Genomic DNA, 16,388 nt, shown 5'->3' with positions numbered 1-16,388 from the left:
CTGCTGCTTGCAACAAAATCAACTTGCTAGTTATAATGGTCATAACGGTTATAATGATACGCCTAGTAAAGTTATCTGGCAAGTTATTCCAATGGCTATAATGATCAGGCGAAAAAAAAGACGTTTTTGCCTTAAATATACCGGGCTTGAATCTCAGAGCATTTCAGTCTGAATCAGTACATTTCAAGAGTAGAAATTAGTTCAGTTCTTTAGTTCAATTCAGTTTTTCATCCTTATGATTATATTGAGGTCAGAGTTCGCCCAGGCTAAATTTATCCTGTACAGTTTGAAATTTCTAATGCGCCAATGCATAGTCTGAGCAGCAAATTTCCGTACTGATTTTGCCTATAATTGGTAATTTTTATAGAAGTATACATGCTCTTTATTCTGAAGATAGGTTATAGGCTTAGTGGTTACGACTTGCTACGCAAATTAAAGGTTATAAGTAACCACGCGGAGGATCAAATCGCCCATAAAGCACACCTGTTTGGAGGGAGTTCGGCTGAAAATACTTTTTTCATGCAGTAAGAAGTTATACTGTAAATCAAGACTAGCCAGTGTAAATTGTGACTTGAAAAGAGTACTGGCCATCATAAACTAAAGAATTTCATTTCTCTAGACTAATTCAGGGCTGATTTGCTATGCCACCATCGTCCGGGAAATCATTTATCTCGATTAATTGATACAAAAAAGGACACGTTAGTTGCATAATTTTGCTTCTAAGATCTTAATCAGTTTTATATATACTGCTTGTTGGTACCAAAATATAAACAAGCAAATCCACTTACATTACAGTGAAAAATCCCTGTCTCTATTCTTAGTGAAAAATAATTTCCGAAAACTACATATTTAATGATCACTAGTTTGATGTGATGATAACCTTAACAACTTACATTGACTGATAGCCGTTTTTTGTTATTAAATCATTTGGTTCTATACAAAACATGGATCCAAATTTTAGCTTTTTGACTTTTGGGCAAAACGAAGAGGAGGAATAGAAGATTATTAATCAAACTTTCATTAATCCTTACTTTTTTGAAAAAAAAAATTTATGTTTGGTGATCGTGTGGAACTGATATACAAGAAATGAAACTGGTTATGAAATTTTAGAACTGGCTTTGAAATTATCCTCCAACAACAATTTTTGTAAGATGAAGTAAAAAATAAACTTTTAATTAAAACAGAAACCAAAAATTAGTTGTAGGTACAAAAACGCTTCTAAAAAACAACACCTAAAACAAAAAATTGAATATTAAAACTCTGTAATACGGCGAACCTGATATCAAATGCCAAAATTGTTCATTTGTACTAAAAATTACAAAAATATTAAATTGAAAAATAGTATCGATGTAAAGACGAATGTTGTCAAAAACCCATTCAAATACTACCAATTGTGTTTGAGAGCAATTAGATAATATTCAACTAGTTATTGTTTGTTAATTTTTTTGACTGGGTTGAAGCTCTTTATAAAAGAATGGTGACGTTACCCAATGGAAGATATACACATACTTTAGACAACAAACGAGCAAAAGGAGTCAGCAATTGTTTTATATTTGATTTCATTTTAATATTAAAAAAAGTTTTTGCATGTCGAAGAAAACTATTTGAAGTTTTCGGACTAAAAAAAATTTGTTGTTGACTTTTCTTCTTCTGTTTTTGCACAAGTAGCGAAATATGGGGATAAAAGTTGACCTAGTTGCATTATTTTTAATGCTGTTCTCTTATTTTTCCACTAAAGTACCAAATTTTTGACAAAAAGATCAAAAATTTCGGAAAAAAATTGATTGCGCGGGATGGAAGTATTCTGCAATATTGTTAATTTTGCACTAATTATGGTTAATGTGGTTGTTTTTTTATATATAATAAATTTTCATTGATAATAGGTTTTATTAATACATTTTAAAAGTTATAATTTTGACACAATTATCGCTAAAAATAGTGTGTGTGGCTCAATCTGTTATTTCCTGCATAATTGTTTGATTATTGGAAAGCAAAAATTTACAAGAAATTCAAAGTCCAAATTTGGACAAAAACTATTAAACATAACCGATTACTGTAATGCGAATTGCTCTTATACGACTGGCCAGAGCAATTGGTCTCAGTAGTTTTTAGCTGGGGCTTAGGGGCCTAGCTTAAATTTAAATGGGAGAGGGGAAGTGATGGAGTAGAAAAAAGGAGATAAATTGGGAAGTTAAGGGTTAAAGGGACTGCATTGGAGAGCAGTGGAGAGAGTTTGATGGCGTAAATAGAGTTGGAGCGAATGTAAAGGTGGACGCGGCGGCATCTATACACTTAAAGACTAGCAGAGCTCTAAAAGGTCTTGCTCTGCAACTTAATAACCTCTGGTTTTTACCTGTTTCAAAATCAAATGGCCAGATGGAAAACTGATCATGCAAAAATTGCATAAAAAGATCAACATGATTCAAATAGTTGGTACGAACTTAATTTGAGAGCAATTAAAAAGGTAGTTCAGCCAAGGTAGTTAAGCAAACAGAAACAACATAGCTTGAAAATTCTGATTTAAATAAATAGTAACATAAACAACACATAAATTATAATCCGGTTATTCTAGATCATTCTAATGAGGAAAATCAACCTTAAACTGTTAAAGAGTTACGTAAACTGGAATCAATTTCTTGCAATGCAATCTTCTTCATTCTTTCCATGCACTGTCTGGAAAGGGAATCTGATGTCGAGGAGGAGGTTGAAGGGAGTCGCTGCGTGAAATCTTTCTTCCACACACTGTCCAAGTGAGGAACGTGGATTATAAATGAACTGAAATAGGTATTACAAAATAAAGATGCATTTTAAATTATGAGTTGATGACATGACTAGAGATATTTTTTCAAAAAAACACTGTAAGATAATGAGTGAAAATAATTTTTCACCTCAAAGACCTTACATAATTTAGCAGTGATTGCAGTACATGAGGTGAACTTAAGTGGTTTCACTGCTCAAGTAAGCAGCGAAATTAGCTTTATTGGCTACATTCACAACAAGATTGGTTATCACTGACAAATTTGGTGTAACATAGAAAATTTAGTTTATAGGCACTATTAAAAAGAAAAGAAGAGAGATTGTTTTCTTGTAATGTCCAAGGAAGGAAATGTGTGTAAAGCATACGCAAACAATAGTGTTATGAGACGGAATTCCTAATTTCAACCCATTTTTCCCTTTTTTCTTGAAGACGTGCTCACCAAATTTCTTCGTTCTGCGCAAAATGTTAATTAATTGCAAAAAATAAATGTTGCTTCTGAAAAAAATTTTGTGAAATATTGAAAGTCTTACGCTAATGATACAAGAAAAAGGGAAACAATAAACTTTTTCAACAAAGTTTAATTGAGAAGTGTTACTGAGGAGATACCAAAAAATAGAGGAAACGTTCAGGGCTTTTAAAAAGATATCGAATTGGGCATTTGCATTCAAATAAGTTCTAAAGCTCAACGGAACAGTTATTGTTTATGCTTAGATGACAGAACTGAAGTTGTTATTTAACAAAAAGGAGATGTAAAGTGACCGTTTCAAAAAAACATTTCTTGGGGCACATGCAACTGGATCTCGGAAAACTTCTGCGCAAAAAATTAATCAAATTGCTCCTATAAAATCCAATGAGAGCTTAGCTCAATTAAAATGAACCAACGAGAACCTTGCAAGATAAAAATGTGTCTCACAATATTCTGCAATATAGCAATCTAGTTTCGATTAGAGAGTATTTATCGCGTCATTTTCCGTCGTCTTTTTGTTTAATGGCCAACTAAAAGAGCGGTTATCTAAGCACATCCCATCTCACTTATTGTCCCGAGGACGTAACAAAGAAGGAAAGATTAAATGTTTTGTTCATTATAAAATTCAAAATCTAAAACAAATATTTAAAAAATTTGTATCGGGTCTCCTATTTTGATGCTATGTTATGATAGTTTAGTTTTAAAAATGATACTGGTTTTGCTATTGTCTTTTAAACCCTTTTTTTGTTTTTGGTAATACTTTTGGACTTCCGTCGTGATTTCCACTAAACTCTTTACTATATTTAATAGATATGTTTGTTTATCAATAAGTAAAACAGACAAAATTTAACTCATTTGGCTGAAAAAATTGTTTTGTGAAGTTCGACGGAATTAATAGCATTCGTTTGCATCATTTTGTCATGATTTCTTTGTTTTTGCTCCTGTGTAACACTTGGTGATGTCTTCGTGAATAGTTTTTGTCTTCTTGTACTTGGTGAGTAATTAATAATACAGCTTACCCTGTCCATTGTCTATTAGATCGCTATAAACTGTCAGTTTGTGCTTAGAAATGATTTTATTGTTCCGACCCCTCTTGAGGGGGAGGAACTATATACTCAAATGGGTTTTTTTGTTCAGACAATTTTGGCCGATCGATATAATCATCGTAGAGAGTTGAGGCTTGTATCATTAGAAAGCTTGTCCAACGTACAATTTGGAATTGAAAAAACCTTTTCTGGTTTTCTTTTTTTTACAGGGAGTTATCGAGGTTTAAACTTTTCAGAAAATAGAGTGAATTACGCTGATTTTATTCACATTTTCCGGAATTTTTGACTAAAGTTTCGCCAATTTTGTTAAATTTTTTCCAGAAAATATTATTGATTTCTTCTCTTTCAAAAAAAAATTTGTCGGCTTCTTTTGTTTATTTTTTTGCCAAAATTTCTGGCCAAATATTGCACAAAATTTAGACTTTTTCATAAAAAAAAGCACAAAATAGTTTTCTTTAGTCCACTTTGATTAAATTTGCAGGAAGTGCACACCCAAACATCACAAACACAATTTTTGTAGACTCAAAACAGGGCAATTTTTACTCAACATCCGTTGAGAGTGCTCTCTAAATAAAACTTTGCTGTTTTTTGCTAACTTTATTCGTTGATTATCAAAACAGCAGCATTTATTTCTGAATTTTTAACTAACAAAAAAACTATATCTATGATTTTCGAAAAATTAAGAGTTCTCAATGGAGGAACACCATTAGCATGGGTAGTTTTGGACGAGTCTTGGACTGATACAATCCAAAAATAATTCGGATTATAATGAGTCGGTCTCTTTTATTAAAAAAAATTCGATCTTATTTATTTTAATTAAATACAAGATATTTTCAAATCAAAGTTTACTAGTGATAGGTCCAATTGGCTTCCTGATTAGCTCCAATTTAATTTATGCAGTTGATTGCTGGAGAAGTTCTGGTCGTTTCGTATTTTAAAAATATTTGATTTTTTAAAAAAAAAATAACATTGAAATTTGCCTCCATTTTGCTTTTAATTTGGTCATTTTGTAGTCTAGTGTCAGCAATGAACGAGTGCTTCTTCTTTATGCTGAATTCATATTCAATCTTTATTGCGATTTTTTGCCTTGAATTTCGGTTTTCTGGCTTTGATACTACTAGATATAACATTTTTTTTTGTTTTGAGATATTTGCCCATTTTTCATGTTTTCTAGATTTGTCATATTATCACAATATTGACAGGTCATATATCACATTATGAGCGTTCAAAAAAAAGAAAAACTTAATAATACTAAAATCCTTAAAGATATGGATTTTGGTTTTATCAAGGGTTCGGCACTACTTTCTCGAAGATCTTAATTAGATTTTTCTTTTAATTTTGTCTTTAACTGTCGGTTCACTCTGTCTTTTCAGTCGCATGAAATTTCCTGAACAATGACACTGTTTCCTTAGTTTTTCACGAATGAATAAGTGATCGTATATTCTGATATTAGAAGATAGCTGATGGCTTTCACGACTTTGAAAACAATTGTTTTCCAAAAAAAAAAATTTGACTTCGCAATTTTATTCCTTTTATTGTCTGTTTGCTACCTAGTCTCATTAACCAAAGGCCAAACATAACATTATTGTTTCCAAGGAGGAAGGAAAGTGTTAAAAAGACTGGTGGTACAAAGTCTAATGTTTTTGAGGAATTCGTAATGAATTTACTGGCTTTGACACGGGTTACTCACAAAAAAAATAACTTTTGATTTTTTATCATATTTGACGTTCTTTTGTAGACGTGAGGCACATTCTGGTTATTTGCAGGTCTCAAGAACTTCGTCTGGAAGAATAAACAAACCTATTTGATCTTTTCAATTTGTTATTTACGGCTTTCATGTCTTTGGAAATATTTTTTTTTCGAAAAAAAAAACAACTATTATTTAATTTTGCCTTTTTTTTATCTCTTTGTTACCTAGTTTCATTAAAGAGAGGTTGCAAAACACATTATTGATGTCCTGAAAAAGTGCAACCGAACAAATTTTGAGGGCCAAGGCATGGCTTTACGGCTTCGAAAGCGTTTTCCGGCAAGTTTGAATTGATTTCTTGATTGTTGTCTATCTGTTGTTCTTTTTAACCGCATGAAAAATTGAATACAGACAGTTCTTTATTTCCTTCTATAAAAAATTAGAAATTGTAAACCAAAAGGATGTTTTAGTTGATTTCTAATGGTTTTCATTACTTTGAAAATTAATTGTGAAAATTAATATTGTTAAATTAATAAGCGAATTTTTTAACTTTAACGTTTTTTTATTGTCTAATTGTTAACAAGCCGTAATATGGAATTTTCTCATATCTTTTCAGGCGAATTGCAAGTTATTTTGTTTGATTTCAGTTTTATCGGTCGCTATTTTGTTTTTGTCATTAAGTGTTGTTTTTTCAAACAGACATAAAGTTTTTGATGTAATTATTGTTTGTTTTTGTTGTTGTTTGTTTTTGCTCTTCGCCTTGACTCGCTTTGTTAATACTGTCATATCTCATCAATCGAATGCAACATTTTTACTCCACAGAGTTATTTCACCAATTCTTTTTTTTGGAAAAAACTTTTATTTTTGGGTTTTTCTACCTGTTCTTCATTTGGTAGACAATTAGGCCAAAATTGTGTATTAGCGGGGTCGGAACCTTATATGTAATCGCACATTACTGAGCTTCATTGTTCGAGCTATCTTTTCGCAATGAGATTTAAATATTAAAAACATAGCCTGCTGATTGCCAGAAAACAGCAGCAATAGCTTATTAGATCTGCAGTCCCAAAAAGATAGCAAAAGAAACAGACACAAAAAAATTGTTTTAATTAGATGCTGAGATGTTATTTGAATTAAAACCTGTGTCACTATTTGCTGCTTCTATTAGCTGCTCTAAAATAACCTTCAATTAGAGTGATAGGCACTCACTTGACCTTATCTCTTTGAATTAAAGTAGAAAAAAAGTCAGTTTCAGAGTCTGGAAGCCATTTTTGAGAGCGAGGTAAGTCACACATGACCAAAAACTTAATCACGCGAATGAACAAAAAAACTATTTCCAATAACAGTGAAAAAAGACGTGAAAAAAGCCCGCAATTCAGTTGAACTTGCATGAACGAAAGAACAAGCAGATTTGAAGTGATTGTGATGTCATATGGTTGTGACAAAAATCTTGATGACTAAATACAAAACATAGCCGGAAGAATTCCGGAACCCACTCGAATTCGTATCCTCCCGAAAACTGGTGTTTTTCCAATAGCTAATATCTCTATGCCAAAGATGTCAATGCAGAGAAAGCGAGAGTCTGAAGTCAAAGAACAAAACAATCTTTGCCAGAAAAAATTAACATGAAAATTAGGAAAATTCAATTTTTTTCTGTGTATTTTAAGTATACATAATAACGAAAACCGTAGTTTTATGCCATAAAGAACTATTCAATCATAAAAAAGCAGCCATCTCTTGATGAATTCACAAACTTTCAATTTTTGAAGAAAAAGAGAAAAATATAGGAAAGCTGTGTAAAATTTTTGAATTTTTTGAAAATTGCATAGAAAAAGACAACTTTGCAGCAAGAGAAACTTTTGTTCTATAGTAAATAGAGCCTATAGGCTTAAAAATTTACTTCAATTTCCAATAACTTCAATAAAACGTTATAATGGGCCAAAATTGGCAAAGCGATTATAAATCAACAAAATAGTTGAAAAACTTTCAAATTAATCAACAAAAAGACAAAACAAACAGAATGTAATTCAAAGGAAAAAATTGTTTCAAATTAAACTAGGACCTCAATAATATTCGTAGAACGTAATCATCAGTCAAAATCTTTAAACGGCGTTTCAAGCAACTTATCAGTGCCGCACTGTCAAATGAAGTCAATTGCAAACAAAACAAAAATTTAAGAAAAAGCAAAAATCATTATTTTTTAAAAACTGATATAAGCACAGCTGATCAGAACTATACATATTAAGAAATTGATAGACTGATACATGCTAGATTGCGCAGAAGAGGGACACAAACAAAAACACATGAAAAAAATCTATTTCTTGTTTTTTGAAAGATAAAGATCCAATTAAAAAAATAAGTAGAAAAACATTTGCATTTAATTACTTAGCACACATTTTTATAGCTAACCTTCTGCATAGATTAAAAAGTAGACACATAGTTGAACTTTTGGAAGCAAAAAAATGTTAAGCAATAAAACTGTCCAAAAATTTTCAAAACTGAACTTATGATTTTTTTTGCGGAATTTCATATACTGAATCATTCAAAATTATTAGTAAAAGAAGATTAGGAGCCCTGGAAGTGTTTGAAAAAACTTTTTAGCAATTGGATAAAAAAACGAAAAACTGAGAAAAGTTTGACAAAAAACTGCCAAAAATGGGGCATACAATTATAAAAAGAAAAATAGCTCACGTTATTAAGAGGCAATTAATGCATGAATATCAAAAGTAAATTGCATTGTGCACTAATTACTGAAAATTTCGAAGCAAAACTCCGCTTTAAGATCCAATATTGGAGAAATTGATTTAAACAATCCAAAACCGAATTTAAAAATTGGGAAATATATGCTCATTCAGAATTTAAAACGCATTATAAGACTCTGAGAAACAATGTGGTATTAATTTAAGAGTTTCACATACAAATACAGCTTCTGATTAAAATTATTCCTACAAAAGAACTATATTATAAGCGAAAAACTGCGCTAATTGGACGAAAAAACAGCTGAAAATCGTTTTCTATATGCGGCATTCTGACAAAAAAAACAATTTGAAAGTCGAAAAGTCATTCACTGATAGAAGCACATGATCAAAAAAACTTCTCTCAATCAGAGAAAATTAGGTCACACGGCAATTTTACTCTTTTGCTTTTAGGTGAAAACGCCGTCTGAACGGATAGTACTTCCGGTAAAAAAAAACTTAAGAAAACCAATACTCCTCTTCGAGTCGTAAAAACCAAGAAAAGGCCAATAATAGCCCCAGCTATCGCGGTGCGGCTATTAAAAATGGACAAACGGTAAGTCGCTGTTAGTCGAATCTGAAAAATATGGGCCACCCTGCGAGCAATTGTTTGACAGTCGAGTTTTTGTGTGCGAGTCTTACAAAATTCTTGAGACAAGCCCGAGAAAGAATTTTGATTTATGAGGCCTACACGGGTGCTTTAGCGTGAGTCCTTTTCTACACGAAAAATTGTGTGATAATACATATAGAAATATTTTTAGAGTGAATGCGAATTCATTTCTTGACCCTTCATAAACCATAATTTGGGGCTTTCTATTACAGCACATAGTTGTATTTTGCGTCTGACATGTGGTTGTAATTAACGCATGTATCTCGATTAGAGAATATGTTTCAACATTATGAGAGAATTTGTCTACTTGTGTACTAACTCGGGTAGCACCATAAAATGAAAGGATAACTTCTTCCATAGCTTGTACAGCCAAACACTTCTGTTCCAACCATAGCCACTGAAGCGCTCGTCAAAATTCCCGTCTTTCCCTTTGTCAACTATTTCAGACCTCTTCAGCACTGAAATGTAAACAATAAAACTATATTCACCTCATGTCATAAAAACGATAAATAATAAACTGACTAAATAATGAAAGTAATTTATTCTCACAACTTCACTGACACGTTGAACGGACAGCTGTCACCTCGAATGTGAATATTTACGTTGGGTGGAAGTTTCGACTGGAATTTTGTTTTGTTTAACGTCAGTAATTTAGAATAACGTATGTAGCAATTATCTGCAAATTACGTAGGTTATTACGGTTTTTTCGTACGTCAATCATGCATATGGTTTCAAAATGAAACAAAATTTGATGCACCAGGACTAGATAGGGTAAAATCATATTTGGAATCTATCAGGGTCTATATTTCGACATGATCATAGCATAGACGAGTTAAAAGATTGTCACTAAGCAGTCTGGGGGATAAAAACTGGCTCAAAACTAAAAGAGTCTGGGTGGAAACTTTGTGACTAATTTCTTGAAACAATTTCTTGCAACTACATTAGCAAAATTTTATCATTATACACACATACAAACACACATACACACACACGCATATATATATATATATATATATATATATATATATATATATATATATATATATATATATATATATATAAAGAAACACTTTAAATTCTGATCAGTATAAGAAAGACATTCAAATTACGCAATCAGAAGTCTATTTTAATGTAAATTTTACATGCAAAAATCATTTACGTTTATAACAGTGAAGGTACAATTTTGAACCCACTGTTGAACCCACAACATTTATTGTTGTTCAAAATTTTTTTACAGATTAAACACAAGGCCTGATCCCAGCAAATCAGATGCTAATAAATTTGAAACTAGGCCAAGACTGATTGGTTGATAAATGAAAAAAGTCTGGTCTTGATTTGTATTTTTCAATTTGATAAACAATCAATTTACTTTTAATGTCTTTTTTCTGTTCTTTTTATGTTTTTACTGACTCTGGTAAACCATTCCAATCTTTGATTGCTGTACGAGTAAAGCAGTTTTGTAATTTTTGGCCTTTGAACTTACAGTTCCAGAAAAGAATTTCTGTTCGGCGTGATTGTTCTATTGACCTGGGGAAAAGAAGGTAGCTGGCCCGATTTAATTTTCCAAATGTATAATAATCATTTGGTTTCAATGAAAAGTTTTATAGGTGAAATTTTATGTTCTAATCTCAGTTCTTTGGTTGATGCGACCAATAAAAAGAAGCTTTCAAGGCCCAGTTTATTTGTTTTTCTATTGACACTAAAAGATTTTTCCAATCGATTGAATGACTACGGCAGAGTAATGAAGGTGACTAAAAATAAGAGCAATCAAGATTAGTTTTAAAGATGATCTTGGTAAAGAGTCGCGAATTGTGTATATGGTTTTTAATCCACGAGCCATTTTTTCAACAAAATTTTGACTTCGCTCTGGATTGTCATTCTATTGTCTATATGAACACCTAAGTATTTGATTTTTGTTTTTTGTTTTGAGCGCCATCAATTTTTAGAAGTTCCTACCGATTTTTTGTGATTTTGCTAAAAACTATAAACTCAGTTTTTGAAGCATTTAAACTCAGTTGATGTTCTTTGAAATAAATGGTTTTCATAGCACAAGATGAGAGCTGGTTTTTGCTTTTTTCTATTGAATCCCTAGATGTGAAAATAATTGTGTCATCTGCATATTGAATTAGCTCGGTTTTGTTGTCAACTTGTACATGCATATCATTGATATACAGATTGAACACAAGAGGCCCTAAACTAGTGCCCTTTTCTACTAGAACATCTCTTTCAACACTTAAATTGTCTGAAAAAATATTATTTAATACCACTGCCTGTACTCGATCCAATAGAAAACTACCAATTAAATTCAGTGCAGATGTGCCGAAGCCCAGATTATCAAGTTTGATGCTTATTTAGTGTTTCATGATTAATTGAGTCAAAGGCCTTGGAGAGATCAAGGATCGCTGCTGTTACCAATTTGTTTTCATCTGTTTCTTTCCTGATGAACTCTGTAGCGTACATTATTGCATCTATTGTAGATCTTTTTCTTGAAATCATATTGATGTTTACTGGAAGGGCGATTAAGATTCGAATAATCGTTGATTTGATTGTCATAAGAGTTTCAAATGATTTAGAGAGAGAGGGGGTAATTGATATTGGTCTATAATTATTCGGTTTTTCAAGGTCACCTTTTTTGAAAAGCGGTATTATATGGGCTTCTTTAGGCATTTGGGAAAAACGGGTTCTTTTTTGCAGTGGTTCACAATGTAGCTTAGATAATGAGTATTAATAGGACTTGCATCTTTAAGAGCCCATGCGGGAATAAGAGATGGGCCAAGAGGTTTATTTTTTACCAAAGTGACTTTAAAGCATCAAAGCAACCTTTTTCGGTGACAAATCTAAACGAAAATGTGTTCTAAGTATAACGTTTTTGCTTTGGAAGTGTCTTCTCTGACACGGAAAATTTACCTAGTATTGAAAACCTATAGTTCAGAATATTGGATAAATATATATATATATATATATATATATATATATATATATATATATAAATAAATATATATATATATATATATATATATATATATATATATATATATTGCAGTAAACATGTAATTTATTCTGATTATAACCCTCGGGTTAAATATTCACATGCTTCCAAATATTAAACAAATTATTCACAGTATCAGTATTATTATTATTCTAATAATCATAAAATTTTCGCTCATTTGTAAAAACAGAATTTGAACGCTTCTACTTGTCTGTTAACGGCTATTTTCTTGTGCTAATCAAGCAAAACTCGTTTAAAATATTCCAAAAACTAATTTTAGTGTTTAAAACTCAAAAGTTTTGTTTCAGCGGTCTATTTGTAAACTCCCGCCGAGTCAACACAAATATATTTCGCTGATTTTCAAAGGTTTTCAGCAGATTACTTCATGTGAAATTGCAAGAAACTCGAATGGAAATAAGGGATTCATTTTCCAGAATGATGTTTGTTTGGGATTTTTATGAAATTAGAGCAGATGAATAAAAACTTCAGTAATAAGCATTCGTACGTAATGTTTCAATTGTGAAATTCAAAATACTATTTTACACAGGTATCTTAGAAAAAAATTATAAAGAGGATTCTCGATCTAAAAATGCGTGGTCTAAAATTTTCCAGTCTCACCTTCTGACTAATGAATTTTCAAAACAACCCTATTGAAAAAAAAATTGACAAATTTTACACAAATTTTTAGGTTTTTAAAAGTGCTAAGAGTTCAGTATTATAATATTCTCCTCAATATCTATATCTTAAAGAAATTAATTGTGACAACGGAAAAAAATCTGGAGACCAAGGTCGAGAAAGAGAATAACTTTTCAAATCTTTTAAGATAGAGAGAAACACCATGCGCTTTGTCCAGGCTATCCCGGCCTAATATTAACCTTGTACAAACAATGATTTGGTTAAGAAAAGAACTGGTTAACAAAAGATTTAGTTAACTATGTGAAACATATGCTTAACGACCATAGAAACGTCGTTCAACTACATCTGCTTATTGATTCTTAGCCAATGTCCAAAAAATCGAATATACATGCCCGATTTTGTGATTTTTCTTCACGAACCACGTTTTACGATGAAAATTTTTATCGTCTGTTGCGACGCGTTACACTATTTAGTTCAAATTTGCTTCAAAGTTTGATGTATGTGCACTCACATTTCACAAAAGGTGTTTTTGAGGGGTAGCGTGAAAACTTGATAAAATCTTTTGCCACATTTCCACAAAAAAGTCACTACTTTCTTCACTACAAGTAACTTTTTTTAAAAAATACGATAGTGTCACTTAGACCAAAATGAAAAACCCAATTAGTGATTAAAATCAGAAATTTACCTCTCTATACAAATTGCGGACTAAGAGGACCATTAAAAGTTTTGCGGTTACGCATATCATTGTTCGCAAGAACAAATCGAATTTAAGTCACTTATTTCCACTATATTCAATCGTTGGAAATGTTTATGAAAATGTATGAATTTTCACTATATTCCACTCTTTTAATTACTTCTGCGAGTTTTTGTCGTGAATTCATATATAGAAAATACAACCACTGTCACAATTGATCAATTTCACAACATTGTCTTGTTTGAGTAATACAATAGAAGCACAAAGAAATTCGAAACTTTCATAATAGTGTAGTCAATCAAATTCGCAACAAAAAAATTTTGTTTTGACACACTGATGAGAACTGGATGTGCTTAGATTAAATAAAATAGTATTCAAGCTAGATGTATCAGCTTTCTGAAGACTGGCCTAAAAGTTATATATTATTCTTAGAGAATTTGAAAATTGTGATGGTTTCAATGAAACATCAAGGAACTTAGAAGTTTTATTAAAGTTTCAAAGAACGAAAGAAGAACTTACCTGACGAACTTTATTGCTGTGTCGATAAGTAATGGCTACAAAACTAAACTCAATTCTAATTTTGTTTTGGCGCTATCATTATCTTATTGACCTATCAATCATATGTCAGAAGTAAATTCTCCCACCAACAGAAACCTGATTCTAACATCCACCGACCTCCAACTAATGAACTCGATTGTACCCAAGCCATATATGATTCTCATGAAATGTTGATGAAAATAGAATATCACCTCCGGGATTCGGAGTTAAGATCTATTCACATGCCAATCATGTAAAATATTTTTAGCTAATCTAAATTTTCTCTGTATATTTTCGCATAGATAACCACTATAAATACAAGCTAATTTTTGTATATTTTGAGATCAAAATTTAATTTAAAATTCAACTTATTGAATTCTTTGACCCGTGTTATCGACCACGACAATGGTGTCCAGACCAGCTACAGACAGACAAATTTTGGATCTACAGAACGCAGAATCAGCTACTGCGTGGATTATGTCTTTGTGGCGAAATGTCGCGCAGAGAAGAAAGAGGACAAGGTCAACACCGATGGTACTGTACATGACCTACAGGTAACCAATCTCTTTCTTAGTATGTGCGGGCAAGATGCAATCATTAAACTTAGGAGCTTAATGAGTCCTAGGAATTTGATAGACACTCCGTATAAAGACATCAGATTGGCGATTCAAAATTATATTTCTCCTAAAGAGAGAGTAGTAACGGCAGAAAGGGCTAAATTTCTGTCCGTAATACAAGGTGTAGGGGAGACAGACGACGACTTCCTAGCACGTCTTAGAGAAGAAGCACGCTATTGTGACTTCGAAAAATTGAAAACAGCGGCCAACCCCGAAGAGGAGTTGGTAAAAATAAAGTTTATCTCAGGTTTGAGACCCTGAAGCAAAAATTAGACTACTAGATGGTATTAAAGCAAAACCAGCAATGTCGGTTACTGAAATGACCGAGAGCTTACAGTTCAGAAGTCAAGCAATGGCTTTTGCAAGTTCTTCATCAGGTAATAAGCCCTTTACGGTGAAAGAAGAAGTTGGGTTCAACTTCAAAAAGACCTTTCGAAAACCAAATGAAAAAATTACGGCTAATAGAAACAGCAACATGTGCACTAGGTGTGGAGGTAAGCCACACTCTAGTAGACCTTGTCCAGCGCTAAGTAAGAAATGCAACACCTGTGAAAAGGTGGGACACTTCTCAAAAATGTGTAGAAGCAAACCCCAACCAAATTCAGGCAAGTACAATAAACAGAATAACTTTTGCGAAGAAGAAAATGTTTCTTCAGAGCAAGCATCTCCAGCATCGGAGATGGGAATGTTTTACACTAAAGAACAAATCTTTAGCATGTCTGTGACATGGGAATATATCTCAATAAATAACTGCAAAGTAAAAATGCAGGTAGACACAGGTGCAGATAGCACAGGGATATAATCAAAAATATGGACTGAGCTTGGTAAACCTCAGTTGGATGGTAAGATAAGACATCTTGAAGCTTATGATGGTCATCAATTAACGCTTCTGGGATCACTTACTTGTGACGTTGAGTGGAACGGAAGCAGGCTCACTCAAAAACAACTTGCAGTTGTGCAGTCTGATAAAGAATTTGGACTACTTGGTAGAGACCTTCTACCCAAGCACGGCGTGAAAAACATCACAGCCGAGCACCTACCTGCTGTGAAGGGTTACAAAGCTCATGTGAAGTTGATACCAGGAACACAGCCAATGTTCTGCAAAGCCAGAAAAATACCTCTACCTCTTCAAGACAAGGTCACAGAGAAGCTGGAACAAATGGTCAGACAAGGCATCCTTGAACCGGTACAGCCAGGAGGAGTCACTAATGCATCTCCAGTGGTGTGGCAGAGAAAGAAGAGTGGAGAACTGAGACTTTGCGTGGACTTGAAAGTGCACATCAATGGAAAGGTCATGGATGAGGACTACCCAATACCAGACATGGAGACGATCTTCCATAACCTACATGGGGCCTCATACTTTGGCAAAATTGACCTCTCAGATGTCTACTATCAAATTGAACTTGACGAAGAAGCAAAAGATATATGCACAATCAACACATCTCAGGGACTGTTCAAGATGTGCCGACTACCTCAAGGATTGAAAAACTCTTCTTCAATCTTCCAGAATTGCATAGAATCAACACTCAAAGGAATCAAAGGTGTTGTGATCTTTCATGACGATGTATTGGTGTATGGAACTACCAAGGAGCAGTTCGACAAGAGAATGCTTGCAG

General features: G+C 32.7%; 1 protein-coding gene across 11 annotated transcripts in view; it reads right to left on the bottom strand.

Annotated features, from left to right (window-relative positions):
- Positions 1-2,502: 2,502 nt before the first annotated feature.
- The window catches only part of LOC142349880 (xylosyl- and glucuronyltransferase LARGE2-like), a 102,326-nt gene continuing 88,440 nt past the window's right edge, over positions 2,503-16,388 (bottom strand). For all 11 annotated transcript variants that reach the window (XM_075401711.1, XM_075401712.1, XM_075401719.1 and 8 more), the window contains exons 8-9: positions 9,619-9,757; positions 2,503-2,775 (exon numbers count right to left, since the gene is read on the bottom strand). In XM_075401711.1, coding sequence (XP_075257826.1) covers positions 2,598-2,775; positions 9,619-9,757 — 317 coding nt within the window. In that variant the 3' untranslated portion in view covers positions 2,503-2,597. The remainder of the gene's footprint in view (positions 2,776-9,618; positions 9,758-16,388) is intronic.

Source organism: Convolutriloba macropyga, chromosome 11 (genome assembly GCF_964194025.1).
Source record: "Convolutriloba macropyga chromosome 11, txConMacr16.3, whole genome shotgun sequence".
NCBI classification, from domain to species: Eukaryota; Metazoa; Xenacoelomorpha; order Acoela; family Convolutidae; genus Convolutriloba; species Convolutriloba macropyga.
The sequence above is the reverse complement of the archived record's forward strand: the minus strand, read 5'-3'. Positions and strand labels throughout refer to the sequence as shown.